The sequence below is a fragment of the Peromyscus californicus genome, unplaced genomic scaffold (genome assembly GCF_007827085.1).
Source record: "Peromyscus californicus insignis strain IS unplaced genomic scaffold, ASM782708v3 Scaffold_15__1_contigs__length_86483966, whole genome shotgun sequence".
In the NCBI taxonomy this organism is placed as follows: domain Eukaryota; kingdom Metazoa; phylum Chordata; class Mammalia; order Rodentia; family Cricetidae; genus Peromyscus; species Peromyscus californicus.
This window is the reverse complement of record NW_026294447.1, coordinates 899,704-919,243: the sequence shown is the minus strand read 5'-3', so window position 1 is coordinate 919,243 and position 19,540 is coordinate 899,704. Positions and strand designations below refer to the sequence as shown.

The 19,540-nt window shown below is 39.6% G+C and overlaps 1 protein-coding gene across 1 annotated transcript in view; it reads right to left on the bottom strand.

The window, feature by feature from the left end:
* Nucleotides 1-96: 96 nt before the first annotated feature.
* Slc26a3 (solute carrier family 26 member 3) overlaps nucleotides 97-19,540 on the bottom strand; it is a 31,674-nt gene continuing 12,230 nt past the window's right edge. The window contains exons 11-20 of the mRNA XM_052738269.1: nucleotides 17,962-18,057; nucleotides 16,394-16,500; nucleotides 15,043-15,112; nucleotides 14,857-14,949; nucleotides 13,699-13,794; nucleotides 12,916-13,149; nucleotides 10,207-10,261; nucleotides 7,219-7,361; nucleotides 7,051-7,116; nucleotides 97-4,834 (exon numbers count right to left, since the gene is read on the bottom strand). Coding sequence (XP_052594229.1) covers nucleotides 4,811-4,834; nucleotides 7,051-7,116; nucleotides 7,219-7,361; nucleotides 10,207-10,261; nucleotides 12,916-13,149; nucleotides 13,699-13,794; nucleotides 14,857-14,949; nucleotides 15,043-15,112; nucleotides 16,394-16,500; nucleotides 17,962-18,057 — 984 coding nt within the window. The 3' untranslated portion in view covers nucleotides 97-4,810. The remainder of the gene's footprint in view (nucleotides 4,835-7,050; nucleotides 7,117-7,218; nucleotides 7,362-10,206; nucleotides 10,262-12,915; nucleotides 13,150-13,698; nucleotides 13,795-14,856; nucleotides 14,950-15,042; nucleotides 15,113-16,393; nucleotides 16,501-17,961; nucleotides 18,058-19,540) is intronic.

Sequence of the window (19,540 nt, the reverse complement as noted above, 5' to 3'; positions counted from 1 at the left end):
CCTAATGATGACATGTTTGGGAGATTGCAGAACTTTCCACAGCTCCACAGTAAAATTAGGTTCATTTTTTAAATGCTTATAACCAAAGTTGGCTGGTGTATTTCTTTGGCATATTTGTTCAGAGTTTGTGAGTACTTTCAATATTTGGAGAAAGATCTATTTCTGAGACTGTAAAGAGCTGTTCTCCTTTTCCCTATAGGAGCTACTTGTTCAAAATTGTGTCAATACTAGTCAGATATAATAGAAATATAAATAGAAAAGATTGGAGTGTTTTTATAATTTTTAAGTAGTAGCTATTTACTGTGTGAGGCACACAGAACTGCTTAAAGAGTGTCATACAGGTTTTAGAAAAAGACCTACATTTCTGTTTCAGATAATTTAACATCAAAGTATGTGATAATTATAAGTACCTAAAACAGAAACGTTTCTCAGATTGGCCATCAAATTATCAGATTGATATTAAAGAAGTTTAACACAGTCATACTCAAATGTACTCTATTCTGATCGAAATGAATTTATTTTTATTCATTGGTTTATGATGTTAAAGTCTAACCTAGGAACCAAACAGAATTTGCTTATTAGAATAGTTGTACAATATAATAAAGCAATGCTGGCTTTCGTAAGCATAGAGGAGTGCTAGATAAGCTAGGCAACTATTCTGAAGCACCCCTAATAAAAACTGACTTGGTTTTTAAAACTCCTTCAGTTTTCTATCATTGAAGAGAGCACTTGATGGAGAATGCTAAATGTACATAGTAATTCTCAAGTTTCACTGTCTCATACTCTTAATTTTCAGGCATCAAAATGACAGGATTGCATCAAACATGTCACGGTTGAGTTCTCACACATGGGCAGAACCTTCCTTTTGGAGAAGTCAAGTCAAGATCCCGCCCCCCTCCCACGGTGGTCAGCTCCCCTGATGAGTAGTTAACTTGGACCTGCATCTAGTTTTAGTTAAAAATCTGACAACTAAATAGGCTCCATGACCTAGTGAACATTTTAAGCCCTGGTAAATATATTTCATAAGCTGTATTCACTAATTTTATACTGAGCTATTGTGGGATATATAGGTTCATTTATTGAAGTATTTACTCACTGTACAGTATTAAGCACTTGGGATGCAGAGTCTTTAGAGACTGCCAATCATAAGTATAAATTATGTACCATGTTAGACAGGTTTGTCAGAATCCTGTGGGGAAACCAGTTAGTATAATTGGGTAGTTTGTAGCTTTAGTGGGAATGGCATTGAAAAGATGACATTTGAGCTAAGGTGAAAGTCATGTTGAATAGGAGCAGAGCTTTACAAACTGAAGTTAAATAGTAATAGGTGAGTAGAAAGGTGAGGTCAAAGGCAGAATTGGCTCAGGTAGAACACTTGGCTAGCATTCACAAACCCATAGGTTTGGCCCCCAAGACTTGACAAAGAAATTCAAGACAAAGTTATTAGCAATAAGGATCTTATTCTGATGACAAGAGAAGCTTTTGTGCCATCCCAAATAAAGGAGTAGGATGACCTGGCTCTGTAAAAGAATTGGTTATTTTGCTGTATGTTAAGGAAAGACTAGTAAGGCAAAGATGGAAGCAGAAGCCAGTGTTTTAATTACTCTAGGGATGGTGGTGGTAGCTTTGCAGGTATTAACTGGGTAACTTGAGGACTCTTTATGTGTGTGTATGCACAGAAAAGCAAACACCTATAGTGTTAGATGTGGATACATAAAGAATTTACAAAGTAGATATGGTCACTGCTATTTAGCAGCTTACATTTTAATTCAAAAGATTTTGTAAGTATTTATTTTCAAGGTATAGTGGTCAGAAAAAGAATTTCACCCTTAAAAATGAATTACCAGGGCTGGAGAGATCGCTCAGTTAAAGATCACTGGCTGGCTCTTCCAGAGCACTCAGGTTTGATTCCATAACTCCAGTCCCAACAGATCTGATGCCTTCTGGCACAGATGTACATGCAGCCCAAACACCCATACATAAAAAATATTTTTAAAAATGAATTACTAGATTATAAACACAAAAATCATAACGTAAAATTATAAAAATAGAATTCATGATAGCTTTGTAGATTGTATTTAATTGTACAATGTTAAATTAGTAACTTCGGAATAAATAGCATGTACTATTTCTGAGTTAAGACCTGCCTGTAATCAGTTTTTAGACATTTTAATTTCTTTTGAGAGTTAATGTTTCCTAAAAACTGTACAGTGTTGCCGGGCGGTGGTGGCGCACGCCTTTAATCCCAGCACTCGGGAGGCAGAGCCAGGCGGATCTCTGTGAGTTCGAGGCCAGCCTGGGCTACCAAGTGAGTTCCAGGAAAGGCGCAAAGCTACACAGAGAAACCCTGTCTCGAAAAACCAAAAAAAAAAAAAAAAAAAACTGTACAGTGTAGACTGTACAGAATAGTCTGACAACTATATCACCTGTCCTCTTTGAATTCTGTTTTAGTTTCCTTTCTAAAATGTGAAGCTGAGCTGGGGTGAGGGAAGGTAGCGCACTCATTCCTGTAGTCCCAGTGCTTGGAGATTTAAGAGAATCAGGAGATGGAGGTCATCCTCAGCCACATAGTTCCAGGCTAGCCTGGGATGCAAGAGTTCTCGTCTCAAAAAACTGGAGGTAAACGAACATTAGAACTAGGGTGTATCGCAGCAGCAGTGTGTGTAAGGCTCTGAACTCAGCCCTGGCCCCAAGAATCTTTACTATGTAAGGGCTACTTTGAGAATTAAAGGATTGTGTGTTCTATACTTTCTAGTCAGGATTCCTGACAGATTTTCTTTTGTTTTGTTTTGTTTTGTTTTCCTTTGGAGCTTGAAGAATAGAGTCATTATTCACAGAGGAGAAAAGATGAAAAATTGGATCTTTAGGGCAGTTTCAACACAATGAAATACACAGAGATGCTAAAAAACCAAAACCAAAACCAAACAAACAAAAAACCTGGGAATTCTACCTTTCTCTGTTCATGCATTGTAGAGTCAGGCTCCCGTTCAAAAATTTGTAAGTGCTGTGCAGCTCCTTAGACAACACCACTTATCAAGGCTAAATGTTAAGATCATTTTGGCAGGTATTATCTCCAGCTAATTTCTTATTTTGAGTAATGTATCTGTCCCTGGCTCTTTAGTTTCCTTTTCAATGTTGCTCTGCTTTCTCAAAGTTTTATTTTTATCTCTACCAACACAATATCTTATCCTCTCTCTCTCTGATTATGGGTTGGGTTTCTGTACTAGTTTTAGTATTGGCTATGAAGCAGACAAGTTGAGACAGAGGTCCACAAATTCCCATTCCTCAAAACATCGCTGCCGTAGAAGAGAAAAGAAACAATTGAGAATGAATTCAGTGAGCCTGTTAAGATGTTAAGGTTAGCCATGGACTTGGAGAGTCGTGTCTGCCCTCTGTTATTTCCTTAGCAAGAATGTAGGGAGTGCCATTGCCTGGGATAAAGCAACCACAATATGAATTTGAATCTTTTTCCCAACTCTACTTTTCCTGGAAAGGAAAAAGGAAGGAAAAGCTCTTATCCTGAGAGTCACAGAGGTGTGTGTGTGTGTGTCCATCCTAAAACTGCATGTGTGTGTGTGTGTGTGTGTCCCCATCCTAAAACTGAACAAGTTCTGTGTGCGTGTGTCCCCATCCTAAAACTGCACGAGTTCTATTAGGTGATCATGACTCAAAAAGCTTAAAGAACACTGAAAAGTGTTATTTCTCTTGTTTTTAGGTAAGGTCACTATTTAAATAACTTCATTCTGCCTTTCTGAACTTTGATTAAAGTCTAATAGTCAAGCCTTTCTGGGCGGTCTCAGGTAAGGATGAAAGCATGCTTTGACAGTAAGTGTTTAGAAGCCAGTCTAAAACTATAGGACCAGCTTCCTCACAGAGTAGTTTGGTGTTTAACTGAGGGCTCTGAGTTGTGTGGTGATGCTGCTGTTTTAATTTCCAAGTATCACATGAGTAAGTGCATGTTTGCCACAAGAACAAGGCCAGTGAGCAACTCAAGGGGGCTGAATCTCACTCTCCAACAAAAAGCTCAACAACTCTTTCTGCCCTGTGAGTTACAAACAAAACATGCCTTTTCCTAATGGTTTCTCTCCCAGTGAAATGAAGCAATGACATCTCTTTACTCTTCCCTTCTTGCTTTGTCATTTTATAGCCCCCGTTATCTTCTATGGTTTTCATACCAGGAAGGGAAGTAAGGAATTGCCTTTAAAGTCCTTATATAATACTTTTATATATAGCATTAGGAGGACTGTGTCTGTATCTAGATAGGTTAGAGCCTTAAAAACTGGAGTGATAATAAAACTCTGGTCAAAACAGTCCTATGACAAAGTTCTGCTGAAAGATTCTCATAGCAGTGTTGCCACAGCACTCAAGAAGGATCCACAGCAAGCATGCTTCAGAAAACCAACAAACTTAGTAAAACAGCACACACCTATACAGCTTAATTGTTTAAAATAGAGATATATTAGCTGACCTGTATAAATTAGCGTCAAAGCGATGGTGTGAATACACCATAAAACATTGTGCTTGAAGATAATGACTTGGATAGGAATCTGTCAATGCTACAAAAATAACATATAAACAAAATAATTTTCTACCTTTGATAAGTCTACAAGGCAGAAAATTAGGAATATGTACATAATTTCATAGTGGATATGTGAAAAATATACCATGCTAGAACAATCTCGTTCCAAAGTTTGAAACATAATTCTGTCAAATAAAAATATCATTCATACAATGTATGAATTTAGCAATAACTTTCTAGGTATAAAGTTGTTAATATGACAGATGAGAATCCTTCTGAATTGTATCTTGATTAGAATTTCGTTTCAACTGGTACCTGGAAGAAAACAAAGTTTTTGTTTTAAATGATTTGTTAAGTTCCCTTTTCAGCAATTCTTTCTTAGGATCTGGAACTTAACAGTTACCAGTATTTTTTTAATACTTTTAAAATAGTTTGTTTAATTTTTGTATATGTGTGTTTTGCCTGAATGTATGTATATGAATTATGTGCATGCCTGATGCCTGCAGAAGCCAGAAGAGAACATTGGATCCTCTGGGACTTGAGTTACAGGTGGTTGTGAGCTGCCATGTCAGTGTTGGGAATTGAACCCCATTCTTCTAGAAGAGCTGCCCAGTACTCTTACTGAGCCATCTCTTCAGCTTTAAAAAAAAAAAAAAAAGGAATCTTTAATGGCCTTCCGTTGCTGCTGGATTAGTATGGATCCGTGCATTGACATGTTTACTTTGTGTACGTTTCAAAGACCTATTTGTAGCTTAAGCATTAACAATACAATATGTTACAGCTATATATGTCCTTATATTTGTTCTGAGTCACCCAAGCTCCAAGGAGCCTTGGATACCAGTCAGGCATCTTGTTTTGTTTTTAAATTCTTTTTACATTTATTTATTCATTCACTTATTTATTTGATGAGGAGAGAGGCATGCCATAGTGTGCATGTGGAGGTCAGAGGACAAGTTGAAAGAGTCATCCTCTGGGTTCTGGGAATTGAACTTAGGTCAGCAGGCTTGACAGCAAGTGCTGTTACACACTGATCTCTCTGCCTCACATTCTGATTGTATCCCACAGCTGGTGGACTATCCACAACTGTTGTTTTATTCTCCTCTAAGCAAATCCAGGAGCTGGTGTTAAACTTTTATTTTTTTCAGTGTGGGAAGGAATATATCATGGTGCTGGCTCCATTCTGATTTAAGTATGATTCTTAGACTTTGTCCCTTAGTACTTGGTGACAGTTCTGAAGCCAAACTGGGTGTGTATGTGTCTGAATCCATGCTAGGAGGCAGGGTCATGCTTGCTCTGCTCTTTCAGGTCTCTCTAAGTAACGCCCTTCCACTTCACCTTTGCTATTTGCTATCACTCCTTGGTCGAGGGTTATCTGACCCTATACCTTGATTTGTGTCTAATCTGCATTCTTGTTTGCTGTTCTTAGGAAATACCACTGGCTGCCTTCTGTACTTGGTGACCATCATTAGATTCTTCTTTAGAGACCTTGTCAGTCTTTACCTGAAGTATAGAAGTGGTGCACTACAGCAAGGCTGCACACAGTGCTTGTCATCAGTTCTTAGGGTAAGTTTTGTTGCTGCCATTCAGGGTGTAATTCACACAAATTAAATTCTCTGAGTCTGTTTACTAACACCCTCATTTGAAATAGAAGATATCTTCTTTGTATGTTGTCCTAAAGATTTAAAATAATGTAATAACCTACCATGTCCTGGGCCTACAATAGAAATCACTTTCTCTTTACTACAGACATTGCCTTAAAGGACTGAATATATTAGAAATGAATGTTCTAGAATGAATTGGAACTATCCAGTTAAATAATGGGCAACTCATTCTAGTAAGAAAGGAAAGGAATTTAGCTTTCATGTTGAGCTAATCACTGTTCTAGGGACTTCCATATACCTGTATGTCTGAGGGTGCCTACTATTTCCAAGCTCTGATGGACAGAGGGAGCAATGGCTTTCCTGTCTTACAGGTTATCAGGAGGTTAGAATAAGACCAGGTTTAAGAATTCTATTTCAGCTTTGGAAACTGAAAGAGATGTGCTCACGGTAACACTAACTTGTCATTTCCCTCTTCCTTCCTTCCTTTCTTTTTTTTCTTTTTCTCCCTCCCTCTCCTTCTTCTCATCTGAGTGTATGTTTCATCAGACTTCCGCATGAAATTAGGCAGCATTGCTTCAGTTTCCAAGAATGAGGTACAGAGGCTTGAGTAGGTACTGGATTTTCTACAGATAATGGAAGAAACCCTAATACTTTGTGTGTGTGTGTGTGTGTGTGTGTGTGTGTGTGTGTGTGTGTGTGTGTGTGTGTATGCAAAACATTGTGCATGTGAGGTCTGGTCAATGAAAGTTGGTTCTTTCCTTCCATCATGAGGAGCTTTGGGTTGTCAGGTTTGGCCAAGCACCTTTACCTGATGAGCTTTTTCACAGGCCCATATAAACATATATACATACATGTGTATATATGTGTGCATATGTGTCTATATATTTGCTGTGAAGTTTGGATGAAGATAAATCTGTTGAAGAATCATACCTGACATTCTCGATTACGTAGTCCTCCATTTGTATTTATGGTAAAGTCAAATTTCATTTCTTTTTCCTGAGAAAAAGAGTGGAAATAGGGGTTAGGGATCAATGTTGGAATTTAGAGGAAACACTTGAGTATTGGCTACAACTGTGAATGTCATCAAATCATCTGTACCTGGCTAGAATTAAACTTTGAAGTGCTGTAGTCCTTCTTCATCAAAATATGCAAAACAGCATCATGGATTGTTAAGAAAAATATTGAGTCTGTGACTTCGTCATCAAAAAATTCACACCGAGCAAGTTTGTCAATGAAATCATCTGAAGGAAAAGAAGACACCATATTGCTTAGAAAGAGACTTGTTTCCCCATGAAACTACTAATTTAAAAGTCCATTTAAAAGTGTGCATTTCATTGACCCAGGATTGACTGGGATACAGCAGTGTAACTTGTGTATCTTTCACAAATTCAATGCCATTGTGTGGAAGGGACGAGAAAATGGTTCCTGGAAGAAATGATTGCACTCTTATTTAGGCAGGGACTTACTGAGTTAGTTTTCTTACTTAATGATTGCAATAAGTGTGACTATTATTCTATTATTAAAAAATTGTGTTCTTTCTAATTAGAAAACCTGTGTGTGATGTGCTGAGTTTTGACTGTCAGATTGATTATCTACCAGTGACTGAACTGTAGCCCATTTTCTCAGGTTGCTGGGCTTTATGAAACATCTTCCTTAGCTTCTCGCATTACTTTCCCCATTTTCTTTGAGAAATACCACACTGGTAGGAACTAGCCCACATTTGTTTGCACAGATCACTCAAGCAAATATGAATTTATATCTATTATGTGCAAAGATCTATCTAAGCAATAAAAAGGTAAATTAGACTTGATCCTCACCCACAAATAACATTTATACATAACTGTACTACTGACAGGAAAAGTGGGGGCAAGGAATAGTTCAGTTCCCCCCTTTTTTATTTTCTTAGTTTTAAATACAACAAGCAGTGCACAGTAGATCCTCACATTGTTTTGGTAAATTAATGAAAGTATGGGATGTGTACTATGAAATTTCTGACAGCAGGTGAAGGCTGTTTCCTCCAGGTGAGCATCATGGAAAACTGTACAGAGCCACAGCATGTCACAGTGCTTAGGATTTAGAGAGAGGTGGAGAAAAAGAAAGAAAATGGATGAATGATGGTGTGGAAGTTCATAGGAAGCTTTCAACAGACAGGGACCCAGAAAGAGCAAGGAGAATGGGAGGAAGGTGATGTCAGACTGAAAAGAATATCAAGTGGCTTAGGCAGATGGGTACAAACAAATGGTAGAGAGGGAATAAAGTCCTCCAGTAAATTAACAGGTTACTTGGATCAATGGAATATTTTCAATTATAATCAACTCTTGAAACTAGAATATGTCTGTAGTTTATGGAGGTGGGAGCCAGGAAGGTGTCAATTTTTGTGAACTGTTTTTCACCTCTCCCTAAAATGCTATTTGCTGAGGTGCTGTCAAGATTGACTCCCATACTTCACTCATATGTCACATTCCTGGCTTTATTTTATTATGATATGGATTTCCCATGAAATTCAGCCCCATGTCCTCACCCAAAACAGTGTCTGACATGTAGTAGGTACTCAGTGAGTCTTCATCGGATTAAATGCCATTACCTAAGATCTAGGCAAGAGACAGGGACTATGAAGATAAACAAGACCAGTACTGCCTCTAGAGGAGACAAGTGGGGACCCTGACAGAACCGTAGAACAACATGGTGTGTGCAGACTGAAGCCCCAGTGTTCTGCCTGACGAAGTTTTCGGTTACTGCTGAGAAAAACATTGAAAGAATTGTTTAATCTGATTATTAGATGAGAGGATGGATAAACACACTGGTTAGGTCTTCCTGATGGCTGACGTAAGAGTAGATAAGTGTTTGGAGTAAGGCTATGCAACCAGGGACAGACTAATTTAAGAAGAACTATCTCTAGGATCTGGTAGCTCATGGATTGTCAAGAGAAGGGGAGAGGGAGTAATTAAAGGTGGTACTGGGGACCTACACAGGGAAGCAGGCTACAGCAATACTACTGTCAAGATTGGAAAGGACAGGAAGAGAGAGAGGTCATATATACTAATTGTGTATCAGGTGCCTGGGGGACATCCAGCCAATCTATGTGTGGGTCTCAGCTATGATTTGGGCTGGAGATACAGTTTGGGGATCCATTAACACATGAATACATTTGACATGAGTATGGAGGAGATTGGCTAGGAAGAGTTCATGAAATCACAGTGGTAGGTTTTAAGATTGTATCGTGGGGAAAGCCGAATGTTAGGCCTGGGAGAGTAGCTGTAGAGGAAACTGTGTTGCTATGAGAAAGGAGGTAGACTTTAAAAGAATGGGCTCAGAAGCCAAGCAGGGAGAGTTTTAAGGCCACCTACTCAAGTAGGCCTCAGAACAGGTCTTTAGTCTTGATAAATTGGACATCACCCTTGGATACCTTTGGCAAGAATGGCCTTACCAGCAAAGGCAAGCCAAAGCCAGGTTGTTATGGCTGAAGAATGTAAGGGAGAGAGGAGACAGCAATGTTTCCAACAAGTTCAGAGTGAAAAGTAGTTCACACACTCACTCATTTGCTATACCTATGAAATTAGGACCCAAATCATAAAATTCATTTAATCACACATTAACAGCAAATATAAGCTGTGATTTCCATGGGGATTTTTACTGGCTCAACTGAAAATTCAGTTTCCTTGTGATCACATGACTGTTCTTTAGATGGCCTGTCTAGATTAGCTGGGAGCCTGATGTGACTGTCTGAACATTAAATATAGTTAGAAGACCCTGGGCTGGGTCTATCATATGAGGCTCTGGTTCCATCTCTAGCATTGACAGAAAAGGAAATATTGCTACACCTTTAACCAGGCACAATGGTACATGCTGTAATACCAGAACTTGGGAGACTGAGGCCAACCTGAACTACATAGCAAGATATTGTCTTAAAATAATAAACAAGCTCTCTGCTCTGTCTCTGCTCTGCTCCACCCACCCCCCCCATCTTTCTCTCTTTCCAGGTCTGGCCCTCCTCTTTCCCCTCCCCCCTTTTCCCTCCTAATAAAGCTCTGAAAACTAAAGTAATAATAATAATAAACAAACAAATACATAAATAAATGAACTTACCATCCGTTCCCACAATATATACATCTACCTTGATCCTAATAAATTCTTGCAAAATCTGTTAAAACAGAAGGTATATCTATTTTAGGGAAGAGTTTCCACTTGTCACAAACACAAACTGTTATAGTACCTTATGAGTGATTATTTTCAGAACCATTTATGTTTTGGAAATAGACAATAAGGACACAGTAAAGTTAAAAACAAGGCTGCATGATAAAAGTAAACAAAATCCTGAAGGGAAAAGCCTTCCTCAGTAAGACATTAAACATTTTTTTTTTTTTTTTTGGTTTTTCGAGACAGGGTTTCTCTGTAGTTTTGCGCCTTTCCTGGAACTCACTTTGTAGACCAGGCTGGCCTCGAACTCACAGAGATCCTCCTGCCTCTGCCTCCCGAGTGCTGGGATTAAAGGCGTGTGCCACCACCGCCCGGCTGACATTAAACATTTTTAAGAAAAAGATAAGAAAATGTTCTGTCTCAAACTCACAAGATTGTCTTTGATTCAATTTCAACATAGGATATTTTGTGGAAATGACTAGAACTTTCCCATTTTCTTCTCCCCCACTTTGGCTTTTCAAGACAGGGTTTCTCTGTGTAGCCCTGGCTGTGCTGGAACACACTCGGTAGATTAGGCTGGCCTTGAACTCACAGAGATTCTCCTTCCTCTGCCTTGTGAGTGTTGGGACTAAAGGCATGCCCCACCCAGACCGACTGGAACTTTCTAATCATGTAAAAACAGCACACAAATTCGTCCATGTGTTGTTCATTGTTCCCGTGCACAGCAGCTGGATGTGTCTGGTACCAAGGAGCAAAGATCAGGGTCCTGGTGTCCTGGCAAAAAACGGATGCCAGTGGTGATGTGAGAGGACAAAGTGTAAGACAGGTAGCTTTCATTCTTGATCAGGTTAGGGCATGAATACCATCACCATCATCATCAAAAAAAAAAAAAAACAAAAAAAAAAAACAACACTTCTAGAACTTCTCCAGGCACCATCTGAGAACTGGGGATTAAAAAAACACTATCCAGAATCTTTGCTGTTTGTGTTGTACTGCTAGTATTAGAGAAAAAAAAAAAAGTGAAGCCTGTCTCACGCCTTTAATCCCAGCACTCAGGAGGCAGAGGCAGGTGGATCTCTGTAAATTCGATGCCAGTCTGATCTACAGAGTGAGTTCTAGGACAGCCAGGGCTACACAGAGAACCACATCTGTGATCTCAGCACTTAGAAAGCAGAGGCAGAAAGATCATGAGTTCAAGGCCAGCTTAGGCTATACAAATTCAGGACACCCTGTGCTTCATGAGACCCTATCTCAAAAAACAAAACAAATCAAAAAACAAACAAAACTAAATGACAAAAACAACAAAAGGAAAAAATTAAGTTAGAAAACTAAATTTTTTTTTTTTAAAGATTTATTTATTTATTATGTATAAAGTGTTCTGTCTGCATATACACCTGCAGGTCAGAAGAGGGCACCAGGTCTCATTATGGATGGTTGTGAGCCACCATGTGGTTGCTGGGAATTGAACTCATGACCTCTGGAAGAACAGCCAGTGCTCTTAACCTCTGAGCCATCTCTCCAGCCTCTGGTTTTGTTTTTTAATTTTGTGTTCAGTTCACCCATACTCAATGGAACTCAGCTCAGCTCACTTCAACAGATACCTGTGAAAACCTAAGAGAAGCAGAAAGCAGTGTAGAATTTATTTATTCCCTGGGTGTTCTTTCAGTTCTGTTGGATATTAATTGTAGAAATGCTGAGAATAAAATGCAAAGGAAGCAAGCCACACTACTTGTTTTATACCTATTTTTAAATGACATGTGATTTTCACTCTTTCATATGGCTACTTAGTATAACAATATGACACACACTTTTAAATTGCCAAGTGAAATTTCATCTGTTGGAAAAGATGAGGATAAAAACAAATATACCCACTGTTCTACCATATCCTAGACTTTTCTGAGTCTCCTTTGTTTTCAGAATAATATAAATACAATGCCCATAAGGGTCTGAGAACACCCATGATATCCAGGTTTGAAAAAAAATGTGAGCGTAGTTGTTTACCCGAAGCTTCTGCAAACATTTTAAGTATGGATTTGACCACCTTCAAAATTATGCATGGTTCCATCCAATAATCTCCACTGCTGTCTGCTTCTCACGAGCTTAACTAAGGCTAAAATTCTAATAAAGTATGTATTACCTAGGCTGGGGAGATAGCTCAGTTGGTAAAGTGTTTGCCAGGCATGAAGACCTGAGTTGGATCCCCAGAACCCACACAAAAAGTCATGCTGAATGGTGGCGTGGGTCTCTAGTTCCAGTCCTGGGGCAGACACGTGTGTGTTTGGGGATGTGTGTGACACAGAGATAGGTGCCTCCCCAGAGCTCATAGGCCCTAATCAATGAGCTCTAGGTTCAGTGAGAGACCAGGTCTCAAAACAAACAAGCAAGCAAGCCAGCAAACAAACAAGGAAAGCATCTAAGGAAAACACTCAGTGTTGATATCTGGCACACGTGTGTGTGTGTGTGTGTGTGTGTGTGTGTGTGTGTGTGTGTGTGTGTGTGTATGTGTGTGTGTATGTGTGTGTGTGTGTGTGTATGTGTGTGTGTGTGTGCCTATGGTGTGTGTGTGCATATATGTGCATTCATGTGTGTGATGTGTGTGTAAAGTTGTTTTTTTTTTTTCATACAGATGATTTTTGACATCAAGAAAACACAAATTACCGTTTTGAGACCCCTCATTGAGGAGACGTCAAGGAAGGACACAGCTGAAAAGTCGAGGATGAGGCTGTGGAGGCTGACTGCAGGGACGGTGATGTTGAGGGGGAGATGGGCATTCCAGTCAATCTCAAAGGGCAAGTCTGTGGTATTGATCGGCTGATCCAGCTCTTCTATCTGGTTGTTGTCCAACTCTTCATCGGAGTCTTTGAAGCCATCAGAGGTGCAGATGAACCCTTTCTGCAGGAGAGGGGTGGTAACAGATGGAGTGACTCTGACTGAAAATGTGTGTATGTCATGGATAAGCAGGAGTGCCTGGAGCTTGAATTCAACTTGGGTCAGCAACAGGATGCATAGATGCTTCATACCTTTTGCTTTTGATACTCTTTGCAGGACAAAAAAAATTTTTTTAAGGAAATCCTCAAAGATGCTATCAAAAAAGTGACATTAAGGCTGGCAAGATGGCTCAGAGGTAGGTGAGCTTGCCACAAGGCCTGAGGACCTGAATTCAATCTCTGGGGCTCACGTGGTGGAAAGAAGGAGAGAACCAACTCCCAAAAGTTATACTTTGACTTCCACATGTATGTACACACACACACACACACACACACACACACACACACACACACACACACACACACTAATATAATAAATATCACACTAATGAACATACAGAATGTGTTTATCTAGCATTTCATTTAAAGCAATGGAACCAAGACTTTGAATTATGCTTTACTAAAAGCATTGGTGTTTTACCCGAAATACATGGAAATGTGGTCAGAAACTTACAGGTGTCACTTGTATCAGGCCTCGTTTCTGCAGTTTTCGGATTTTCTTCAAAGCTTTATTGCGCTTGCGTAGAATTCGAAGTGGGTTAAAGCCAACCTGAAAACCCAGTTACTGTGATACAGGGGAGCTGAGCATCCTGCTACTTACAGAACAGGATGATGATGATGACTAGCTAGGAGGTGCTGAGGGCTCAGGACATACGAGTAATTGAGATAAAATGTTTTAAAACAAAATTTAAAAACAATACTAGCAACAATATTGAATCAGGGCTATGGTTTGCTTAGTCTGCATGCAATTATCAAATTTCAAAAACATTCATACAGTCCAGAATTTATCCACAAATGATTCATAAATATTTTTAAATTTTACTTGAATCTGTTTGTGTGTGGGCCAACCAAACTCCTAGGAAACTTGATTTTCCTAATTTTCTTTTTGTCAGGTAGAGGTGGCACCCAAAAAGGCTAAAGCTGGTGTGATTATGTTTTTAAAGATGTATTCCAGTACAGTTTTATAGTTCTAATATTCAATTTGGGGCTACATAAATCAATCAGTATAATTAGGCACAAAGTAGGTCAGAAGGTATGTTTTAAGAATGAATGCCAAACGTTTGTTTGGTTGGTTGGTTGGTTTTGTCTTTTGAGACACAGTCTCATTATGTGACCATGTCTATTCTGGAACTCACTCTGTTGACTAGGCTGGTCTTGAACTCACTGAGATCTGCCTGAGTGCTGGGATTTTGTCACTTGATCTTAAAAGATTGATCCTTGACTTCTTTACCAGAATGCTAAGTACGGTTTGTCAATTATCCATGTACAGCCACTATCCTGAATCTCCTTGGTGATGCAGTCAAATGTTAAATGTTTCACTGTTGTTTCTGGGTTGGTACCCAAAGACAATGTATTAAAACCAGCTCCCTAGTGCCATGAGTGATGTTTTTACTTCACAGCAAATCTAAAACCAAGGACTCTACCTTGAGTCTCATAGGAAGAGGCTTATTTCCCAACATATTAATGGATCCCTTTAAGATAGTTTTACCTACGCTGGGACATGCAGACTAAATATTGACACAGCTCAGCTTCAACATACAGGAAGTCAATGACCTTCTTGCTAAAGAGGAAACATTTCACTCCCAGATAGTAAGAATTTTTTGAACCTTACAGCATCAGTAAGTTTCTGTTTAAAGAAACCAATGTTTGCAAAGTAGATTGGAGATGGACATCTGAAAATTTTCACTCCTTCTGGCTCATATACCTACAAGACAGAGAAGTAAGATGGTTACGTGAGCCTCACTGCCTCATTTGACAATATTTTAGCACATCAAAGACAACAATGGGTCTTTCTTACATCAGCATAATTTTTTTTATTCTTGTAGATGTTGCTCCTTCCAACATTAGCCAGTGTGCTGCATTTTGGACTGTAAGAAAAAAAAAAAGCCCCCAGTAAATCATTCTTGCCTATGTTAAGCCCAACACCAATGTTTTTTCTAGCTTATTAATGCAGGCTTACTTTTCAGAGTTGAAAGGTGGGGCAGTTCATCTTATTCGAGACCCTGGAGTGCAAACCCTTATCTTTGTGTCCCAGGGCTTTGTAAACAGTCACTCTCTGCAACATCACAATCTACACACAACCCCATAAGACCCCGGCAGTGTAATGTGAAGTATGTTAATTAATTAATGTGTTTGGTGAGCTAGAGACCTATGTACTCAACTGTACAAATAAGGATAACTTGTTCAAAAAAAAATGACTTGCCCATGTGACCATTCAGTTTTTCTCTATAGTTGATGGAGCTCAGATACGGAATCCAATTTGATAAGAATACAAGGTATGAAAGAGGGAGAGAACAACAGGCTGAGTTTTTATGCTGGTATGTTCCACTGCTCAAGGAATAATTTTGGTAGCAACTTCTATTTTAGAACCCCTCAATCCCCATTTCTCTTGCAATTATACCATGTATTCCAGATAGGCTGAGTGACCACGTGGTGGTGATATCACCTGACAAAGACTTAAAAACCACAAAGACACGAGCCGGATGGCTTTAGGGATCAAGAATTACGAAGTTTCGTAGAGTTTTGGGCCTGGGGGGTCTTTGAGAAGTTCACACATCCAGCTGAAGAGGAAGAGGGAGCTCCCCCTCCCCCAACTGTCTAAGAACCTCAACAACACTAAACCTGCTTAGGACAGAATTTCGTCCTGTTCACAGGTGAGCAACACAGACTCAGGTGTTTGCTAGTCCTTTGAACCTGTATCAAAGCAGAAAGAAGGCCAGCAGCAGGTGTCCTCCTTTGACTGGAGTTTAGTTCTGGACCATTCTATGGTCCTTCAAGCCTTCAGGTGGGTGACTTGAGGGAGGTTATATTGGCCAGTCTTATAAAAATAATTTTTTAGATTTACTTATTTTTATGTATGTGTATGAATGTTTTATTTGCATGAATGTTTATGTACTACATGCCTGCCTGCCCCTTTAAGGAGGTCAGAAGGTGGCATTGGTTCCTCTGGAACTAGACTTGTTGTGGTGCCAGGAATCGAACAAGTGCTCTTAACCATTGAGCCATCCCTCTACCTTATGGTCAGTCTTGATAGGTCTCCATGCCATTTAAACACACTACTTTTCTCTTAGCCACTGACAATTGGTTTTGCTCTTCTAATAGGGCAGGTCAAAGCCTGTGAGATTGTGCAGAGCTCAGGGAACACTTACAATTGGGTCCTGAACACAATAGTTAGGAGCTGAAATGCCACACTTGCTGCCAGGCCTAATCCGAGTCCCAGGACAATGGCAAAGATGAAGGTCATGATCCAAATTAACTGTAAGAAGAGAGGACAATGCATGCACTGGAGTTTAAGGAAGTAAAGTGTTGTAGGTCCAGAGCTAGGGAAGGCGTGAATGTCTAGGGCCAAAGGAAGTGGTTGGAGGTTGTTATCTTGGTTCAGAGAACAAAGTGCCTAGGAAGACACGTCTCAAGAGGTCATTTCATTTCTGCTGGTTCATAGCTGGGCCACAGAGACTCAAGCAAATAAATGGAAAAGCTTTACAGACAGGGTACCTATTTCTATCCCATCCCAGAACAGACTGAATAAAGGGGAGTGAGTTGCCATGGCAAAAATTCTACACAGTTCACTCTAACAACTCAGCAGACTAGGGTTGGAATACAGCAATGGTAGAACACCAGCCTAGTATGTGTTAGGCCTTTGGTTCGATCCCCAGCACTGTAAGGAAAACAAACAAGCAAACCCAGCAGACTGACTGGGACAGCCTGTACTAATCTTAGGCTTGTCCTATTAATTTAATTAATGGCTATTATCTTTACAAAAAACTTGAGCTTGCTCAAAGTGGGTGAAAGACACACAGTGATCGATGAGGAACACGAGCTAACTAAATGCAGCTTATCACTTTATGCTCTTGTAGTGCCACAGGGTATGCCAACAAGATTTTTATATGCAGACTTTGACCCTGATTAAATTATAAAGTCTGCTTTTCAGGCAAATTGAGAGCAAGTAGGAGCTTCCCCAGAAGAATGGGTGTTTCCAGAAGGAATGTTCAGAATTTACACCCTCTGCTGGTTCTCTGGAAACTAACATATCATTTAACAAAGAACAGAAACAACATGTACCCTAAAATTCAGAGCCTCCTGTGGTGTTCAGCATATCCTACAAGAACTTTAATGACGGATCGAAGGAAAGCCCTACACTAGTGTTTTAGGAAGCACTTTATACTTTCAAGAACTCATCCATTTATTTATTCATTTATTTTTAGATCTTTTTTGGGTGTGTGCATACGCACATGTGTGTGCACATTCGTGTGTGCCTGTCTGACTGCCCATGGATACCAGAAGAGCCTAATCCCCTAAAACTAAGTTTCAGGTGGTTGTGAGTCACCCAACATGGGTGCTGAGAACTAAACTCAGAACTCAAAACTCAGTGTTCTTTACCACTGAGCCATCCATTTCTTCAGCTTTACTATTTCTGAAATAGGAGCTCATTATTAAGCTCAGGCTGGCCTCAAACTCATGTTGTTCCTGCCTCAGTCTCCAGAGTGCTAGAATTATAGGCATCATCTCAGCATATAATGCCACCATCATTTTAAGTTAAAAGTCCCAGATAATGATCAGAAGAGCATTCACTTTCAAGATAGGAAATAAACTAAGGTTATTGCAAACTGATAAGTTGAAGCAAAATTTCACAGCATTTATAATATATACATTTTGCATCAGCATTAAGCTACTATTCTGATTTTTCATTTTCTCAAATACCATTGTATCTACTTACACAATCATATTTATCCTTTTTCCACAATCTGCCTATTTCGGCAAACTGCATCAGCATTCCCTTTAAGTTTCCAAGAGCTAAAGCTGCCAGGACAGACTGTGAAAGACATAAACAACAGATGCACTTTTAAGTTAATCAAACAAACCATATAGAGGCAAAGGTGAAGGCCACAGATAAGTGCCTTAGCAGGCCTCAAAGTATATCAAAGGGCACGCCCTTTTCGGGTGTGCGATGCCCAATGGGCCAGGGTTGGGACTCTGACTTGTTTCCCTACGTGAGGTTGTCCCATCCCAGTGACAAGACTGAGCAGATCTTTGTGACTGTGCCATAGATGAGCTGATGGCATTTATAGTAGTCTATATCCTGCAGTAGAGAGAGGTAGATCTTAAGACCTACATGTGAACCCTTGAATTAGTTGTTCCCAAGCTAAGCTGGTTGAACCTGTCCATTTAAACAAAGACATAGGGGTTGCCTTTGGTGATGACAACTGCCAAGCTGTTTTATAAAAGGAAGCTAATGATCAAAGAATAGTTAACAAAGGCCTGAGGCAGGCTCTGAGACCACCCAGACATAGGTGCCCTGTTCCCAGAGCATACTATGATAAATAGGAAGAGTTTAATAATTAGTCATTGAATGAGTGGATAAGCCAATGAATTTATATTTCCCAATCTAGGAGTGACAACCCACAACACAGCCTCTTAAAAAGTCACTGACACAGTCGAGTGGTGGATTCACTAAGAGGGTCTTGGGTGTTAACTCAGCCTGCCACATACTACTCATCATTTCTGGTGTTTCACATATTGTAATTAGTCTTGTGGGAGCTGTTCCAGTTTCAGGGAGATCCGATGCCCTCTTCTGGCCTCCACAGGTGTTTCATGCATGTGGTACACATACACACATGCAGGCAAAACTAAAATTTCTTTACTGGTGATGTCTTGACCTCTTTCATGACATTTGTTTTGAAGCTAAGGATTTTGGTGTATAGAAGACATGTTTTTTGCAAATAGTGCTCTATACTCCTTGGAGACAGATTCAGCCAATACAGTTTTTACAGATGGAGGTGAATATACATTCCAGCTATGAATCAACATGGAAGAAGGACCCAGATAGCAAACAATAGATATTGGTGGACTGAATCATATCTCTTTTTTTTTTTTTTTTTTTTTAAAGATTTATTTATTATGTATACAGCATTCTGCCTGCATGTATGTTTGCAGGCCAGACGAGGACACCAGATCTCATTACAGATGGTTGTGAGCCACCATGTGGTTGCTGGGAATTGAACTCAGGACCTCTGGAAGAGCAATCAGTGCTCTTATCCACTGAGCCATCTCTCCAGCCCCATATCTCTTTTTTTTATCTCATATTTCCTTTGCAGTCAGAAGTATAATGGAATGTTTGGATAATAATATTAATGACTTTTGTTAATGGTCTTAGTGACCTGGGTTAACTATTCCCTGTGTGTTACATCATTATTGTCACAGCTACTCTGTGTAGCAGGTACTATTTCATCCCTATTTTATATGTGGAGCTCTTGAGATTCAGAGAGGTTAACGTATTGACCTCAAATCACACAGTT